The 16,651-nt window shown below is 45.8% G+C and overlaps 1 protein-coding gene across 2 annotated transcripts in view; it reads right to left on the reverse strand.

The window, feature by feature from the left end:
- Positions 1-16,651, reverse strand: part of SULF2 (sulfatase 2) — a 110,286-nt gene that overhangs the window by 52,330 nt on the left and 41,305 nt on the right. For both annotated transcript variants that reach the window (XM_036902046.2, XM_057503071.1), the window contains one exon: positions 12,867-13,106. In XM_036902046.2, the coding sequence (XP_036757941.2) occupies positions 12,867-13,106 (240 nt within the window). The remainder of the gene's footprint in view (positions 1-12,866; positions 13,107-16,651) is intronic.

A 16,651-nucleotide genomic window follows, 5' to 3' on the forward strand; every position in this document is an offset into this window, starting at 1 on the left:
ACAATCAATACTGTGATTTACACGAAAGTAAAAGGAAGGCAATTTATAACACGGAAAAATTTCAATACGAACTTCTGAGCGCATCCCTCAAGGAAGCACGATGAGTAGTCAGACGCCTGCGCACGGACACACACTCACCAGGAGTGTGAAAGCTACAAATGCAGACTGGATGGGCCTGTAATTCAAATGCTTCATGTGACGTTGCTATCAGTGACCCTGAGATTTTCCGCAATAAGGAATAACTCCTGGAAGTTCTGCATTCAAGTATAATATTCCTTCCATTTACTTATCATATACATTCTTGGAAAATGCAGAATGTATTAAAATCGCAAAAAACCTTGAGTGTTTATATATAGGTATGTACTTAGGGTCAAGGCTTAGATAGCAATAAACAAAATAATCCACTCTTATAATGATCTGGTAGAACACTTGGAAGCTATGGGGAATGGAAGGCAATTTGCGTCTATGTGGGGCTCTCCTGTGCAGAGGACATCAAAGGTCCCTGGTCCCTGCCCCCATGAGGCCAGCAGCACCTTGCAACTTCGATAACCACTAAAAATGCCTTCAGAGATTTTTCACCCCTAGGGGGCGGTGTGTTCCCTTAAGAACCTCCAAGTGAGAAACAAGTTTGCAAATATTGCAAATATTATTCCTTCCATTACTCCTATGGGCGGAATCCATCCTACAGGTGTGTTTCCTTTGCGCCTGCCTGGTGTTTTTATTTATTTAAAAAAAGTAGAGTACATAGGCCACATTTGAAACCCAGGCAATGTCACATAAAAATCTGGTATCGTGCTTCTGAGAAATCAGCCAATACCGGGCCCATTCCTTTCCTGCCTGGCCCACTATGTGGTAGAGCTTGGCATCCCTGGGTGGACAGGGTGCACACAGGCACGGCGGACAGCAGACCCCTCCCTGGCCTTGGGCTGACGCACAGGGTGCACAAGGACTGGGAAAGGTCACACTGACTCTGAAAACCCCCTCAAAGCCTCATGGTAGGTAGGCTTTATACTGCCCCCGACACAGCTCTCACATTAATTTTGACTTCCACTGTCACTTTAATGCCTGCCAGAGTCAGAGATGCCCTGAGAGGAACCAAAGGTAGAGACAATGTTAGCAGCAGCTGATGGGCTGGACGGCCACATGGCTCTGCATTTAGGACTGCAGCCCTGGGGGTGAAGGGAGGCGGCGGGCTAAGAGCTCTTGCTCACCTGCAGGGCCCACTCCAGCTAAACGTCAAGACTCTGCAGCTTTAATGGACGTTACCACATCACTGTGAGGATGACATGAGCAGGTGTGCATGAAAGAACCCAGCTGCTGGGGGTCGAACTGTGTCTCTGAAAATACATGTTCAAGTTCTAACCCCAGGTGCTTGTGAATGTGACTGTATTTGGAAATAGGGTCTTTGGAGATGTAATCATGTTAAGATGAGGCCATACACACCAGTCAAGGTGGGCTCTCATCCAGCGACTGGTGTCCTTATGAGAAGAGGGGAATTTGGACACAGACACGAGGCAGGAGGGGGCCAGGTGACCTGGGGGATGCAGAGAGAAGGCCACATGAAGATGGAGGCGGGGATAGCCATGGTGCAGCACTGCGCCGAGGACCGCCAGCCAGTAAGCACTGGAAGCCGGGCAAGGGAGGACCCTCCCACGAGCCTCTAAGCCCCAGGGAGCCCCGGGGAGCCTGGGGAGCACGGCCCTGCTGACACTTGATTTTGGGTTTCTGGCCTCGGGAATGGTGAGAGAACACATCTGTGCTCTCTTCAGCCACCTAGTTTGTGGTACTTGGTCACAGCAGCGCTAGGACACGGATATTCCAGCTGATGGGCTGGGCAGAGCATGTTCAAAAATGTTGGCTGGTATGAATAGAACTCTTGCCCTACCAGCCTAACTCGGGTTTTGAAATGTCGAGGAGTGTGACCTTGCTTCCTCTTCCCAAGTGGCTCTTTCCTCTTAAGGCCCCAGGGCACCTCTGCCCTAAGTCTGTGGGCACTGCGGAGGCATATCAAAGCCACTGGGCAACTTGCACATATATGTAGCAACTCTGTTGCACAGATGGGGAAACTGAAGCCTGGACAGAGTGGCTGGGTCTTAGCTCAAGGCCAGAAGGGAGTTTTCAGAAGCAGAGCCTAATTCTCTGGATTCCTGGGCATGTTTTCCTTGTTTGGAAACTTGGGGGTCTTGGAAAAGGGGAGCGATTACCGAATTGGAGTTTAAAGCAATTCGGCTGGAAGATGTATGTGGAAGTGACAAATGTGACAAATCCCCTTAAGGGGTCCTGGCCAGCCTGGGCCCAGTTGGGGGCTACCTGACTCTCACCACTGTCCAGACTTTTCTGGCAGGAAGGCAGGGCCCTGGGTGCTAGAAGAGGCCCGGGAAGCCCCCTGCTTCTTGGGATGGGCCTACCTCCCGGGCGAACGAAGGTGTCCTGCTGGTACACCCCCGGGCTGGAGAAGGGGCAGCTGGCGGGGTGGGGGTGGGGCAGGAGGAAGGGGGCTGCGTGTGTGTGTGCATGCACACTTGAGGGGGGAGGAAGAGGGTGGGCAGCAAACACAGGAGAAAGGCCAAGCTGAGAGAAGGCTGCCATTGTGAAGGCCGGCCAGCTGCACCAGGCGCTCAGGAGGCGTCCAGGGCGAATCTGAGTCCTTTCTCCTCTGTGCGCACAGAAGGGCCGAGAAGAAAAATGAAGAGGGGCTGAGATGGGGGTGGGGGAGGAGAAGATAAACTGGAGAGAAGAGGGGATAGAGGGGAGGGGCTGCTGGCTCTGCACAGAATACGCAGATTTATCCCCTTGTTCTGCAAAGATTCTCTGAGCACCTACTGTGGGCTGTCCTCTTCCAGGCAGGGGATGCTGGGGGGATGGACCACACAGCCCTGTTTCCAACCCATAGGATAAATGGCAGAATATATAGTCAGTGGTGGGGAGGGCCAGGGAGGCGATAAAGCAGGAACCAGGGAAGGGAGTACTGGAAAGTGCCTGGCGACATGACTTAACGTGGGAGGTTGGATAACAAATAACACAAATATATGCTAAATGGCATTAAGTGCTCTGAAGAAAAAGAAAGCAGGGTGAGGGGACAAAGAGGGGAAGGGAACCTCTTAGATGGGCTAGTCAAGGAAGGCTTCTCTGAGGAGGTGATATCTGAACAAAGATCTGGAGGAAATGAGTGAGGAGGCCATGCAGATGTGTAAGAGAGGAAGTTTCCAGAAAGGGAAAGAATAAGTGCAAAGTCCTCTAGGTGGGACTGTGCCAGGTGTTACTGGTTGAGAAACAGGGAGGAGGAGGAACTAAGGGGGGCAGGAGGTGAGACGGTGGAGAGGTGAGGGACAAAGGGGCAGGAGGTGCGGGGCCTCTACCGAGAGCCACCTGAGGGCTGTAGGCTGAGGAGAAGTGGGCTCCGGGGTGGGTTCTGCAGGGCCTGTGCTGAGAACAGACCACAGCGGGCGGAGGGCAGAAGAGGGAGGAGGCGGCGGCGAGGGCTGGCACAGGGCTGGCACAGTCCCGGCGAGGGCGGCGGCAGCAGAGCGGATGCCGGCGCGTCCTGGAGAGAGCGCTGGGGGGCTTGCCTGCGGGTTGAATGTGGAATGTGAAAGGCAGGGAAAGAAACAAAGAATGATGCTGGGGTTTGGGCCTGAGTGACTGCAACACTGGAGCTGCCCAGGGAGAGACTGAGAGCCTGGGGAGGTGTGGGGGGGATGTCCTTCTGGGCGCATCAGGGGTGACGGGGAGCGGGGGAGGGGGGATGCTGAGTAGGCAGACGGATGTCAGGGCTCAGGTTCAGGCGGGGCTCAGGCAAGAGGCTAAAGGCAGATCAACACGGTGGTGGGAAGAGAGAGCACGAGGGTCACTGCACAGAAACAGAGAGAGGGCCCCTGCCACCAGCACCCCCGTCCCCGTGGCCCTGAAACCGCTTCAGGGAAAGAACAAGTCACACACACACACAGGGATCTCCAAATGCCCAGACACCTTTCTGCCCTCCTGTGTGAGGGGGTGGCAGGACACCCCAGTCTGCACCAACACCCCACACGTGCAGCACGGCACAGAGCACCCCCCTCCCTCAGGTCAGGGTGGGTACCCAGGGCTGACAGTCAACTAGTGCAGGTCCGCAGTTCACCTCCCTCCTCAGCTGTGTGTGCTTTGTGTGAGGAGAGTGAAAATAACTGGGGTGCTCAGGGCCAAATTTCAAATCAGCTTCAGCCGGGAGACCTGGCACGGTCTGGGCTGGGAATGAGGGGCGTGCTCCCCTGCACCCGCGGTGCACACCGGAACCCCCACCGTGTGAGGGTTCCGCAGAAGGCCCCCCACCGTGCTCACATCTCTACAGAAGTCTGTACCACATGGCAGAAGCTAGGCGAGATGAACCCCCAGAACCGCCAAACTCAGATGGCACTGGGGACCAAGAAAGCATGACCCCAATGAGAAGAAAACGGGCACCTCTGTCTAATTCACCGGAGGGGGGCCAGAAAAAGTTTTCATTTTGTCTGTTTTTTATAACAACCCCCGGGGGAGTTTGTTCAGATCGCCAGCAGAGCCCCCTTGATCTCAACTGCTTTGCAAAGATCTTGGAGGCGTCACATTCCAAGAAGACTCTGTAACGCTGACTCACGGGTATGTGTGTGAGCAAGGTCAGGGCAGCTGAAGTGTGCTGAAAGATGACTACGTACATTTTGTAAACACTGCAGATATAATTTATCCTTTCAAAGGTATTTATCTCTGAGATCCAAGTCCCTGAAGTTAGAGGAAGCCGACCCATGAATATCCATGAACAAATTGATATTTATCCTGCTTCAACTTAGCGTCTCTCCCTTCATCCTCTGTCAATCTCTACGACAAACACAGGGTAGCACAGAGCAATGAAACTGCAAAGCTTGTAAAAGATGCAAGGGTTTGTGAAATTAATTAAAGTGACGCTGGAGGACAGCTTGAAGTACATGCAAATCCACTGCCAAACAATAATCTGGCCTACGAGATAACTAAGAAGAGACCATTGAAAATGAAGATGAAATACTAAGCACCCCACAGGGGAAGATTCAGATGTCAAAGGATTAAGAGAGGCCCTTGGAAAAGCTGATCAAGTCCTCAAACATTTTCACAGAAATGACCCTGTGTGATTTTGTTGTGAAAGGGCAGTCAAAGTAAGGGATATCACACTGTGCTACCATTTCGATTTGTTAGACAAATCATACCCCACCCCACAAATGACACTTCATCAATTCAGCTGCTTAAAGAACCCACTAGTCACAGTTGTGACATAACCTTTAAGTGCCATGAGATGTAACATAAAATAAGGTTATTTTCATTAACATCCAAAATATATAAAGAACTCACACACCTCAACACCCAAAAAGCAAATAACCTGATTAAAAAATGCGTGGAGGACCTAAACACTTTTCCAAAGAAATTCAGATGGTCAACAGGCACATGAAAAGATGCTCCACATTGCTAATCATTAGGGAAATGCAAATTAAAACCACAATGAGATATCACCTCACACCGGTGGTTAGGACGGCCACCATCCAAAAGACAAGGAACAACAAATGCTGGTAAGGATGCAGAGAAAGGGGAACCCTCCTACACTGCTGGTGGGAATGTAAATTAGTTCAACCATTGTGGAAAGCAATATAGAGGTTCCTCAAAAAACTAAAAATAGAAATACCATTTGACCCAGGAATTCCACTCCTAGGAATTTACCCAAAGAAAACAAGATAAAAAAAACATATGCACCCTTGTGTTTATCACAGCACTATTTACAATAGCCAAGATATGGAAGCAACCTAAGTGTCCATCAGTAGATGAATGGATAAAGAAGATGTGGTACATATACACAATGGAATATTATTCAGCCATAAGAAGAAAACAAATCCTACCATTTGCAACAACATGGATGGAGCTAGAGGGTATTATGCTCAGTGAAATAAGCTAGGCGGAGAAAGACAAGTACCAAATCTGTGGAATATAACAACAAAGCAAAACTGAAGGAACAAAACAGCAGCAGACTCACAGACTCCAAGAAGGCACTAGTGGTTACCAAAGGGGAGAGGTGTGGGGAAAGGGAGAAGGGGATTGAGGGGCATTATGATGGGCACACATGGTGTGTGTATGGAAGACAGTGTAGCATAGAGAAGTAGTGACTTTGTGGCATCTTGCTACACTGATGGACAGTGACTGCGGTGGGGTGTGTCAGGGGACTGGATAATATGGGTGACTGTAGTAACCACAGTGTTGCTCATGTGAAACCTTCATAAGATTGTATATCAATGATACCTTTATAAAAAACTAGGGAAGGAAAAAAAAAGATGCTAATACTAGAGGGTGAAAGTTTGATAAGAAATAAAATCTCTGTATAGTCTCAAAGTACTCCCCCACAAATTATTAATTATAAAAAGAACACAGTGATTGAACAGTAGATAAAACTGGCAGACACCACCTTAACCAAGGGATCAAAGTAACCACCAATGACAGCCAACCTAAATCTAATGCACAGAGAGAGACACAGCATCATTTCTGCAGTGTCCCTGCCCAGAATGCACAGCCTGGATTTAATCATGAGGAAATATTTGACAAATGAAAGTGGAGGCATATTCTACAAATTAAATGACCTGCATTCTTCAAAAAATGGCAATGTCAAGAAAGACAAAGAAGGCTGTTCAGGAGGTGAGGCTACTAAAGTGACATGACAGTTAGATGTGATACGGCATTCTGGATTGCATCCTGAACTAGAAAAAATTGCTGTAAAAGGGCATTATTGGGAAGGTTAGCCAAATTTGTACAAGACCTATAGAGTAGCTATAATGTCATGTCAATGTTAAATTTCCCGATTTTGCTAATTCTCCTGTGGCTGTGTGAATGTCCAGGTTCTTAGGGAATATACACTGAAATATCTATGGGAAAGATGCATCATTTCCGCAATTCACCCTCAAATGGTTCAGAGAAAAAAGATACATAGAGAATGCTAAAGCCAGTTTCACAGATGTGAACAATCCTGAATCTGGGAGAAGAGTATATGGGAATTTTCTGTGCTACTCTTGTAATGTTTTTCTAACTTTGACATCGTTTCAAACTAAAATGTTAAACAGAAGAAAGAAAAAAAATAAGGTTATTTTCAAAATTTTGTAGCTTCATGTTTTTCAAGACAAAATGCCCAACTAAAATACATTAAAACCACTATTTACATGAAATGTCGATCCACAGTTGGTTCACTTAAGGAATGTTTTTCTGGTTCCACTCTTCCACAGTTCAGGCTGACCTCCTGTATCCAAAAGGGTATCATATACACAAACAGTTGTGAACCATCACTGTGGCTGTGACTTTAATCTCCTCATAGCATTCATTTTCTTCTTCTCACACAGTAAAAGAATTTTTAGCTGGAAAAATGGCCACCCAGAGTGAAGACTACACTTTCCAGGCTCCTTTGCAGTCATGTGTGCTCATGTGACTGCTTCTCATCAATGGGACATAAGGAGAAACAGAAAGCAGCTGAGTCTCTGATCAACTTAGGCACACCTAAATATATAAAGCAAATACTAAAAGACCTAAAGGGAGAACTAGCAGTAAGTTAACAGTAGAGGGCACTTATATCCTACTTTCATCAATGAATAGATCATCTAGACAGATAATAAGACAACACCATGCTTAAAAGACATATTAGACCAGATGGACTTAACAGACATTTATAGAACATTCCATCCAAAAGCAACAGAATACACATTCTTCTGCAGTGCACACAGAACATTCTCCAGGATAGACCATATATTAGGCCACAAAACAAGTCTTAACAAATTTAAGAAAACTGCATCGTGTCAAGCATCTTTTTTAACCACAGTGGTATGAAACTAGAAATCAATTACAAGAAGAAAACTAGAAGAATTCACAAATATGTGGAAACTAAACAACATGCTACTGAGCAATCAATGGGTCAAAGAAGAAACCAAAAGAGAAATAAAAATATACCTTGAGACAAATGAAGTGGAAATAAAACATACCAAAATCTATGGGATGCAACACAAGCCGTTCTAGGAGGGAAGTTCATAGCAATAAATGCCTACCTCAGGAAACAAGAAAAATCTCAAAAACAACCTACTTTACACCTCAAGGAACTAGATAAAGAACAAATGAAGCCCAAAGTTAGGAGAAAGAAGAAAATAACAAAGATCATAGCAGATATAAATGGAATGGAGACTAAAAAGATAATAGAAAAGATCAATGAAACTAAGAGCTGGTTCTTAGAGAAGATACAAAATTGACAGGCCTTTAGCTAGACTCACCAAGAAAAAAAAAGACTCAAATAAAATCTGAAATGAAAGAAGACATGTTACAACTGATGCCACAGAAACACAAAGGATCAAAAGAGATTATTATGAACAATTACATGCCAACAAATTGGACAATCTAGAAGAAATGGATAAATTCCCAGAAACATACAACCTACCAAGGCTGAATCATGAAGAAATAGAAAATCTGAACAGATGTATTACTAGTAAGGAAATTGGACTGGTAATCAAAAACCATCCAACCAATAAAAATACAGGACCAGATGACTTCACTGGTGAATTCTAAAACATTTAAAGAAGAAATCAATACCAATCCTTCTCAAACTCTTCCAAAAAATAGAACAGAAAGGAACATACCCAGACTCACTTTGCAAGGCCAGCATTATTACTCTGACACCAAAGCCAAACTACAAATTGATACCAAAAGAAAACTAGAGGCCAATGCCCTTGATGACTATAAATGTAAAAATCCTCAACAAAATATCAGCAAACTGAATTCAACAATTTACTGTATTTCAACAATACAGTAAAAGGATCATGATCAAGTGGGATTTATCCCAGAGATGCAAGGATGGCTCACCATCTGAAAATCACCATGATATATACCCTATTAACAACATGAAGGACAAAAATCATATGATCATCTCAGTAGGTGCAGAAGAAAAAAACTGGACAAAATTCAACATCCATTTAGGATAAAAACTCTCAACAAAGTGGGTACAGAGGGAATGTATCTCAACAAAATGAAACCCATACATGACAAGTCCACACTAACATCATATTCCATGGTGAAAAGCTGAAAACTTTTCCTCTAAGAATAGGAATAAGACAAGGATGTCTCTCTTGCCACTTTTATACAATTTAGTATTAGAAGTCCTAGCCAGAGGAGTTTGGCAAGAAAAAAGAAAGAAAAGGCATCCAAATTGGAAAAGAAGAAGTAAAACTACCACTGTTTTCAGATGAAATGTTAAAAATAATGAGAAACCCCTGAAGTTTAGCTAGTTAATAGCCATCAGTTCAAATGGCTATTAGAACTAATAAATGAATTAGTGAAGTTGCAGGATTCAAAATCAATATGCAAAAATCTGTTGCATCTCTATACAGTAACAATGAACTATTAGAAAAATTAAGAAAAACAGTCCTATTTGCAATGGCATCAGAAAGAATAAAATACCTAGGAATAAATTTAACCAAGTAGGTGCAAAATCTGTACACTGAAAACTAACACATTGATGAAAGAAATTGAAGAGACAAATCAATGGAAAGATATCCCATGCTCATGGTTTGGAAGAAGTAATATTGTTAAAATATCCATACTACACAAAGCAATCTATAGATTTCATGCAATCCCTATCAAAATTCCAACGGCATTTCCACAGAAATAGAACCACCCTAAAATTTGTATGGAACCACAAAAGACCCTGAATAGTGAAAACCATCTTGAGAAAGAAGAACAAATCTCTCTGATTTCAAGCTATATTACAAAGACATTGTAGTCAAAATTATATGGTGTTGGCATAAAAACAGATACATTGGTCAATGGTACAGAATAGAGTGCCCAGAAATAACTCCCCACACATAAGGTCAATTGATTGACACCAAAGAACAGTTTCTTCAATAAACAGTGTTGGGAAAACTGGTCAGCCACATGCAAAAGGATTAAACTAGATCACTATCACACACCACCCAAAAAATTAGCTCAAAATGAATTAAAACAACTTGAATTTAAGATGTGAAACCATAACCTGACATGTCTTGGTAGTGATTTTTTGGATTTACACCAAAAGCAAAGAGAATACAGGCAAAAATAAATAAGTGTAGTCAAACTAAAAGCTTCTGCACAGTAAATCAACAAAATGAAAGTCAACCTGCTGAACCGGAGAAAATATTTTCAATTCATCTATATTTGATAAGAAGTTAATATCCAAAATATATAAAGAACTCATATAGCTCAAGAGCAAAGCAAAAACAGTTGATTAAAAAATTGGCAGAGATCTGAATAGACACGCTTCCAAAGACGACATGTAGCTGGCCAACAGGTACATGAAAAGGTGCTCAACACCACGAAGGGAAATGCAAATCAAAACCACAATGAGATATCGCCTCACATCGGTTAGAATGGCTATATCATGTCTAGAAAAGGGAACCCTTGTGCCTTGTTGGTGGGGATGTAGATCTGTGCAGCCACTATGGGAAGATATGTGCAGCCAGTATGGAGGTTCCTCCAAAAATTAAAAATAGAGCTACCATATGACCCTGCAATTCCACTTCTGGATATTAATCTGAAGAAAATGAAAAGACTAACTTAAAAAGATATATGTACCCCCCACGCTCACTGCATCATTATTTATAAGAGCCAGGATATGGAAACAATGTAAGTGTCCACTGATGGATGAATGGATAAAGAAAATGTGGTACATGTATACAATGGAATATTATTCAGCCATAAAAAATAACGAAATCTTGCCAGTTGCAACAACATGGATGGATCTTGAGGGCATTATGTTATGCAAAGTAAGTCAGAAAAAGACAAATATCTTATGATCTCATTATATGTGGAATCTAAAAAAAAATAATAATTGAGCTCATAGACACAGAGAACAGGTTGGTGGTTGCCACTGGCAGAAGGTGAGGGGTGGGCAAAATGGGTTAAGGGAGTCAAAAGGCACAGACTTCCAGTTAATGAAATAAATAAGTCATGGGGATGTAATGTACAGCATGGTGACTAAAGTAATACTGCAGTGCATATTTGAAAGTTACTAAGTCTTAGAAGTTCTCATCATAAGAAAAAAATTACAACTATGTATGGTGACAGATGTTAAGTAGACTTATTGTGCTAACCATTTCACAATATGTGCAGACATTGAATCATTATGTTGCACACCCGAAGCGAATACAATGTTGTATGTCAACTATACGTCAATTAAGAAAAAAGCATGCAATTGAGTCTGATCATTTCATGGGGCAGACCCACCAAAACAGCATGGATTTTTAATTGAGAGAATAAACGACTGCTATCTTGGGTCTCACACACAGCTAAGCTTAAATCCAACTCACCCAACTGCCCTACACACCCACAAGAATGTAGGGTTTACTTTGTCTAAAGGCCTAGCAAGAACAGTTGGCCAGTGGTGTTTGGGAGACTAAAAAGTTATTACATATTCTAGTGTGAGTCATACAAATCAAATTAATTCCAGAGGGATTTCAAATTCATTACAGTTTTCTGTCATTTTTCCCTATCAACCTGCAATGCCCAGCATAACTAACATGTAATGATATCTTTAAAATGTTTTCACTTTAAACAGCAAGTTAATGTAAATCTCAAATCTGAGCTTCCTAGTTGCCTGGGCAAAGAAAGAAAGTATACAGGGTACACAGCCCTTGTTATTTAATGACCAGGAGTAGACCAGTTCACCAGAGTAAACAGACATTTTCAGGGTCCTGAGTTCTAAAAGTCAGGTTAGAATGAGATTTCCTGGATAGAGGGGCATTCTAAATGTAATAAATAACACCCACCAGGATTATGGACATTGGATCAATGCCTTCTGAGTTCTATTAAGAGGACCCACTTTCTGGCTGATTCTGGCAGAATGAGTCTGCAGGAAGACACCTCACCAGCTTGCTGCCCATCCCACTGTGCCCTCGCCAGCCCCACGGTGTATCTAAAGGGAAGCTCCCAGCCTGGAGGGCTGCCTCAGTGCTGCAAAAACTGAGCTGAGAGAGGCATTAATCCTCATGTTACTCCCACCCAAACAAGCCCCTTGTCACTTAGATGCAACTTCCCAGGGCTGCAACATCCTAGCTCCAATACCTAACTTCATTATTGCCTCAGCTCCTTACCCAAGGTGGGGGTGGGAGGGCGGTGGCATTTACTTTTAAATTTAAGGTAAACTAATTGAGTTTGGGGATTTTATAATGGTGCTGGAGGTGACTGGTTGTAACTGTGCCTCTGTCTCAGGCAACCAGCCTGGCAGATGGTTGGAGTCTATCAAAGTCCTCCCGCAACAGAAACATTCAGGAAGCGCCTCTTGCTTTCCACCCAGCACACAAAACTGACGCTGACCGAAGCAGAGCGGTGCATGCTCGGTAGCAGTCAAGTGTAGAGGAGCCGACCATCACCACAACCTCTGGGCCATTCTGTAGAATGGTCACACAATCCCCACACATGCTCCTTTCCATTTTCCACACACTCCACTCTAATGTTCTTCTGGAAGCTTCTTCCAAGTTGATGGTCTTAAGTAGTCAGTCCCCAACAGCTTTGATGACATAATTTACAGAGATGAAATATACAGGCACGGCTCCTCCCGGCCTCTGTACTAGATTTCATATTTTAAACGGACTCACTTTTTTTTACGAACTCAAATTCCTTTGCAAAGGTCACTTTCTATCACTACTATTGGCAAATTGTTCTGTATTTTTCGAATGCACATAGAAACAAATGTACAACTTTTAAATGCAATAAAGTTGTCCATGTGTACTACCCAGAGTCACCCAGGGCATCCCTGAAATGCAGGTGAGGCAGTGGGCTGGGGCCAAGACACTGGGCACCACGTCCGGAGGCTCCCTGCGGGCCCACCACCTGGCGCTCCTCACCTGTCCGGTAGCCTGTGCCGTTGAGGTACACGGCAAAGGTGCGGCTCTCATGCTGGGCCTGCCAGGAGGGCGAGGAGCAGTTCTCGTTGTTGGTGTAGGTGTTGTGGTTGTGCACGTACTTCCCGGTGAGGATGGAGGAGCGGGAGGGGCAGCACATGGGCGTGGTCACGAAGGCGTTGATGAAGTGCGCCCCGCCCTGCTCCATGATGCGCCGGGTCTTGTTCATCACCTGCATGGAACCTGCAAGCAGGAGCGGAGGTGAGGCGTGGGCGGGTGGATTCCTAACTACTGTGCCCCAGGAGACTATGAAACAATCAGTGGCAGCCGCTGAGGGGCTCTCACAGGGTGGCGCCCCCATCCCGTGGGGGAGAGGGTGCATTTTGGAAATCTCTGGGACACATGGGTGACACAACTGGTATTTGTGGGCAGGGACCAGCTAGGCACTGTGGGATGGACCTGCGCATTGAGGAAGTAGCCTAGGTCCCCAGACTCCCTGGATATTCATGGGGTGGGGGTGGGGGTGGGGGCAGGCAGGTTAAAAACTCTTCATAAGTTATTTAAGCCTAGAATGGAACTTTGTTATACAAACAGAACATCATTTTTGCAGGGTATTAATTCACAGTGATTTTTTTTTTTTAAAGCAACCATTAGGTAAACCGAGGGAATATTACATTTTTGTTTGGAACTTCCCCAAGAATTGTTCACTCTTTTTGAAATCTGGTCTTGCCAACCCCTGACCCCCTGTCTCCCTCAATATTTCTCAGCTGAAACGCTCTGCATCAACCCTGAACCATGCATGCCTCCTCTGTCCGTGCAGTCCTTCTAGCTTGGAACCCACTTTCCACCTCCCCAAATCCCACCCACCAGTCCAGCTGCGCCTCCTCCAGTGAGCCCTCTGGGGTCACTCTGGCTTTCCACGTGGGCAGCATGTGTTATTAGGACTTAATTACATACCACCAGGTATCACGGTTTCATTCCTGCCTATTCTTGTTTCTCAAGGAAGCTGCAGGCAGAGGAGGGCACTCAGAAGGGAAGGAAATGAGCACGGGTGGAATCTCCACCGCGCGCAGGGGCTCCGCCCAGGGTCCCGCTCGCAACGACCGTGTGCCCTGCTCAGGGCTGAATCCTCAGGGCCCTCATGGTGTGAGACACACAGGAGATACTCAGCAAGTGCGTGCAGTGGGTGTGTAATTGTACATTGTGGCTGGTATCCAAGCACTTCATAGTTTAGTGGAAATATTCCATGGACCTCTTCTCTCTTCCTTTTATGGCCATCCTCAGCTGCTTTCCTTCCTGCAGTTCTAAGGGTCTGTAGTGGGATGAATGATATCCCCCAACTGCCAAAAAAAAAATGATGTCCATGACCTAACCCCCAGAACCTGTGAATAAGATCTTATTTGGAAAATCAGTCTTTGAAGATGTAGTTAAGAATCTTGAGGTGAGATCCTTCTGGATTCTCTAGGTGGGCCCTAAATCCAATGACAAGGGTCTTATAAGAGACAGAAGGGGGAAGACCCACAGACAGAGGAGAAGACCGTGTGAAGGTGGAGCCGGAGATCGGAGGGGCCGCCAGGAGCTGGAAGAGCCAGGAAGGGTCCTCCTCTGGAGGGGCACAGCCCTGCCAGCACCTTCATCTTGGACTTGTGGCCTCCAGAATTATGAGAGGAAATACCCATTATTTTAAGTCACCCAGTTTGTGGCAATTTGTTAGGACAGTAATAGGGATACAGGGTCTACCATGCAGTTAAGGTTCTTGCTGGAGTACAGCCGATCCCAACCACAGGCCCCTCAGAGACGTGAAAATGACACCAGACTCACCTCCGGCGCTCTGTCCCTAGAGGCTAAGAATGAAAAGGAGATTTATATGCTCTTGTATTCCATCCTTCTGCCAAATAGGGAAGGAAACAGAGCTAGAGTTTCCTGAGGCAAATATAGATCATATCTCTTCACTGTTCAAAACCATCCAACAGCTTCCCATTGCATGCAGAAGAAAACCCCAATTCCTTGCTGTGGCCTGACTCATCCAGACCTGTCCCCCTGCCAAACCACCTCCCGTTTCTTTGACCTCATCTCTTCCCTTCCTCTTGTTCACACCTGGCCTCCTTGTTGTGTCTCAAATGCCCCAATCTGATTCCTGTCCCAGGACCTTTGCACTTGCTACAGCCTCTGACAGGAACTCTTGAGACTTCCCTTTGCTGGCTTGTCCCATTATTCGTATGTCAACCTAGAGGTCATCTTCTCAGCAAGGCCTGGCTGACTCCCTGCCTGAAGGAGCCCCACCCAGCTTCTCAGCATTTATCTCCTTCAGAAATGGTCTCTGTTACTGGTTGCTTATGCTGTCCCTCCCTTTCTGGACTGAGAGTTCTGGGTGATCCTGGGCACTGCCTACCGCCTACTCCCAGGAATGTATAACTGGTGCTCTGTGAAAACTCACTGGATGGCTGAAGGAAACAGAGCGAAGCCTGCTCTTTTGAGCCCAGCACTGGGGGACACCCTCCTGGAATCAGGTGTGTTTCCTGAGCCTCTTGACCAGGCTGCCCACAGTGGGTGGAGGAAAGAACTGGCTTCATCTTATGAACTGAGCAGGCATCATGAGGCTCTGAAGCTGCACGAATATCTGTCATGAAGGCCACACACCCTCCTGAGGAGTCCCCTGGGGTTCCAGCCGTAACCACTGGGCAATTACAAGGTTCCCACCAGGTGTGAAGTCCCCTTCTGGAGGGGATGGAGAGGGTGGGCTTTTCGAGGCCTCCTTCTACCAGCTGGTGCTAATTCTCCAGAGCCTGCAAAGTGAGTGTGGCACAGTCTCAGAGTCCAGCAGGGCCTCACTACCCTCAGGCTGCTCCTGGGGTCAATCCTCAGGATCCCACACAGGCCTTCTGCTCACGAATCAGTTCTTTCCACCTTGAATTTGCACCACAAATTGAGATATCTAGGTCATGCCCTTGAGGCCTCAAGCTTAAACACTGGCCGCTTCCCACTTCACAACCTCGGCCCTAACCGTGCCCTCTGCTTGGGGAGCTCCCTCCTGCCTCCTTCAGATTTCTGATCAAATGTCCAGTAATTCAGAGAGGCCTTTCCTGGCCCCGCACTGAAACTGCCACCCCTGCTCCTGCACTCCCCACACCACTCCCCCTGCTTCGTTACTGCCCTTGGACACCACAGTCACTGCTAGTTCACTTACTGATGAGCTGCCTGCTGCTCCTGCTGGAAGAGCCAGACAGGGGCAGGGATTTAGGCCTACCTGGTTCACTGTTATAGCTCCAAGCCTAGAACAGTGCCCAGCACATAGCGGGTGCTCAACGAATATCTGCTTAATTAACAAATTGCCTTACTCTTGGGGTTTCTGTATAACTCAGGAGCCAAAGCTGGTTTGCATCCATAGGCATGTGTATGTTTTGTGCAGTGGATTTTAAAAATTGGACTTTAAATAGCATTAAGCAGATTATGTGTTCTTTAGTTTGCCACACTCCCCAGCATTCCCTATAGTCTTACACCAACCCATTTATGTTACTTGCCTGGTCTCTGAAGGCTTCGGTTTGGCAACCTAATATAACTTAGTTGATGAGACAGCTCCAACTTACCCCGGGGGTAGGAGGCAGTGTCACATGTCAGGACCCACTGCAGTTATTAACAGTGCTGACTATCACTGGCTGAATGGTTGCTGTGTGCACTTCTGGGCATGCATCATGCATCATTTTACTTAATCCTCCCAACAGCCCTTTGGAGGTCAGGGAGTTCAATGACTGGTCAAGGCCACACAGCTTGGGGAGTGGGATGTGAGG

The sequence above is a fragment of the Manis pentadactyla genome, chromosome 5, assembly GCF_030020395.1.
Source record: "Manis pentadactyla isolate mManPen7 chromosome 5, mManPen7.hap1, whole genome shotgun sequence".
Taxonomy (NCBI): Eukaryota; Metazoa; Chordata; class Mammalia; order Pholidota; family Manidae; genus Manis; species Manis pentadactyla.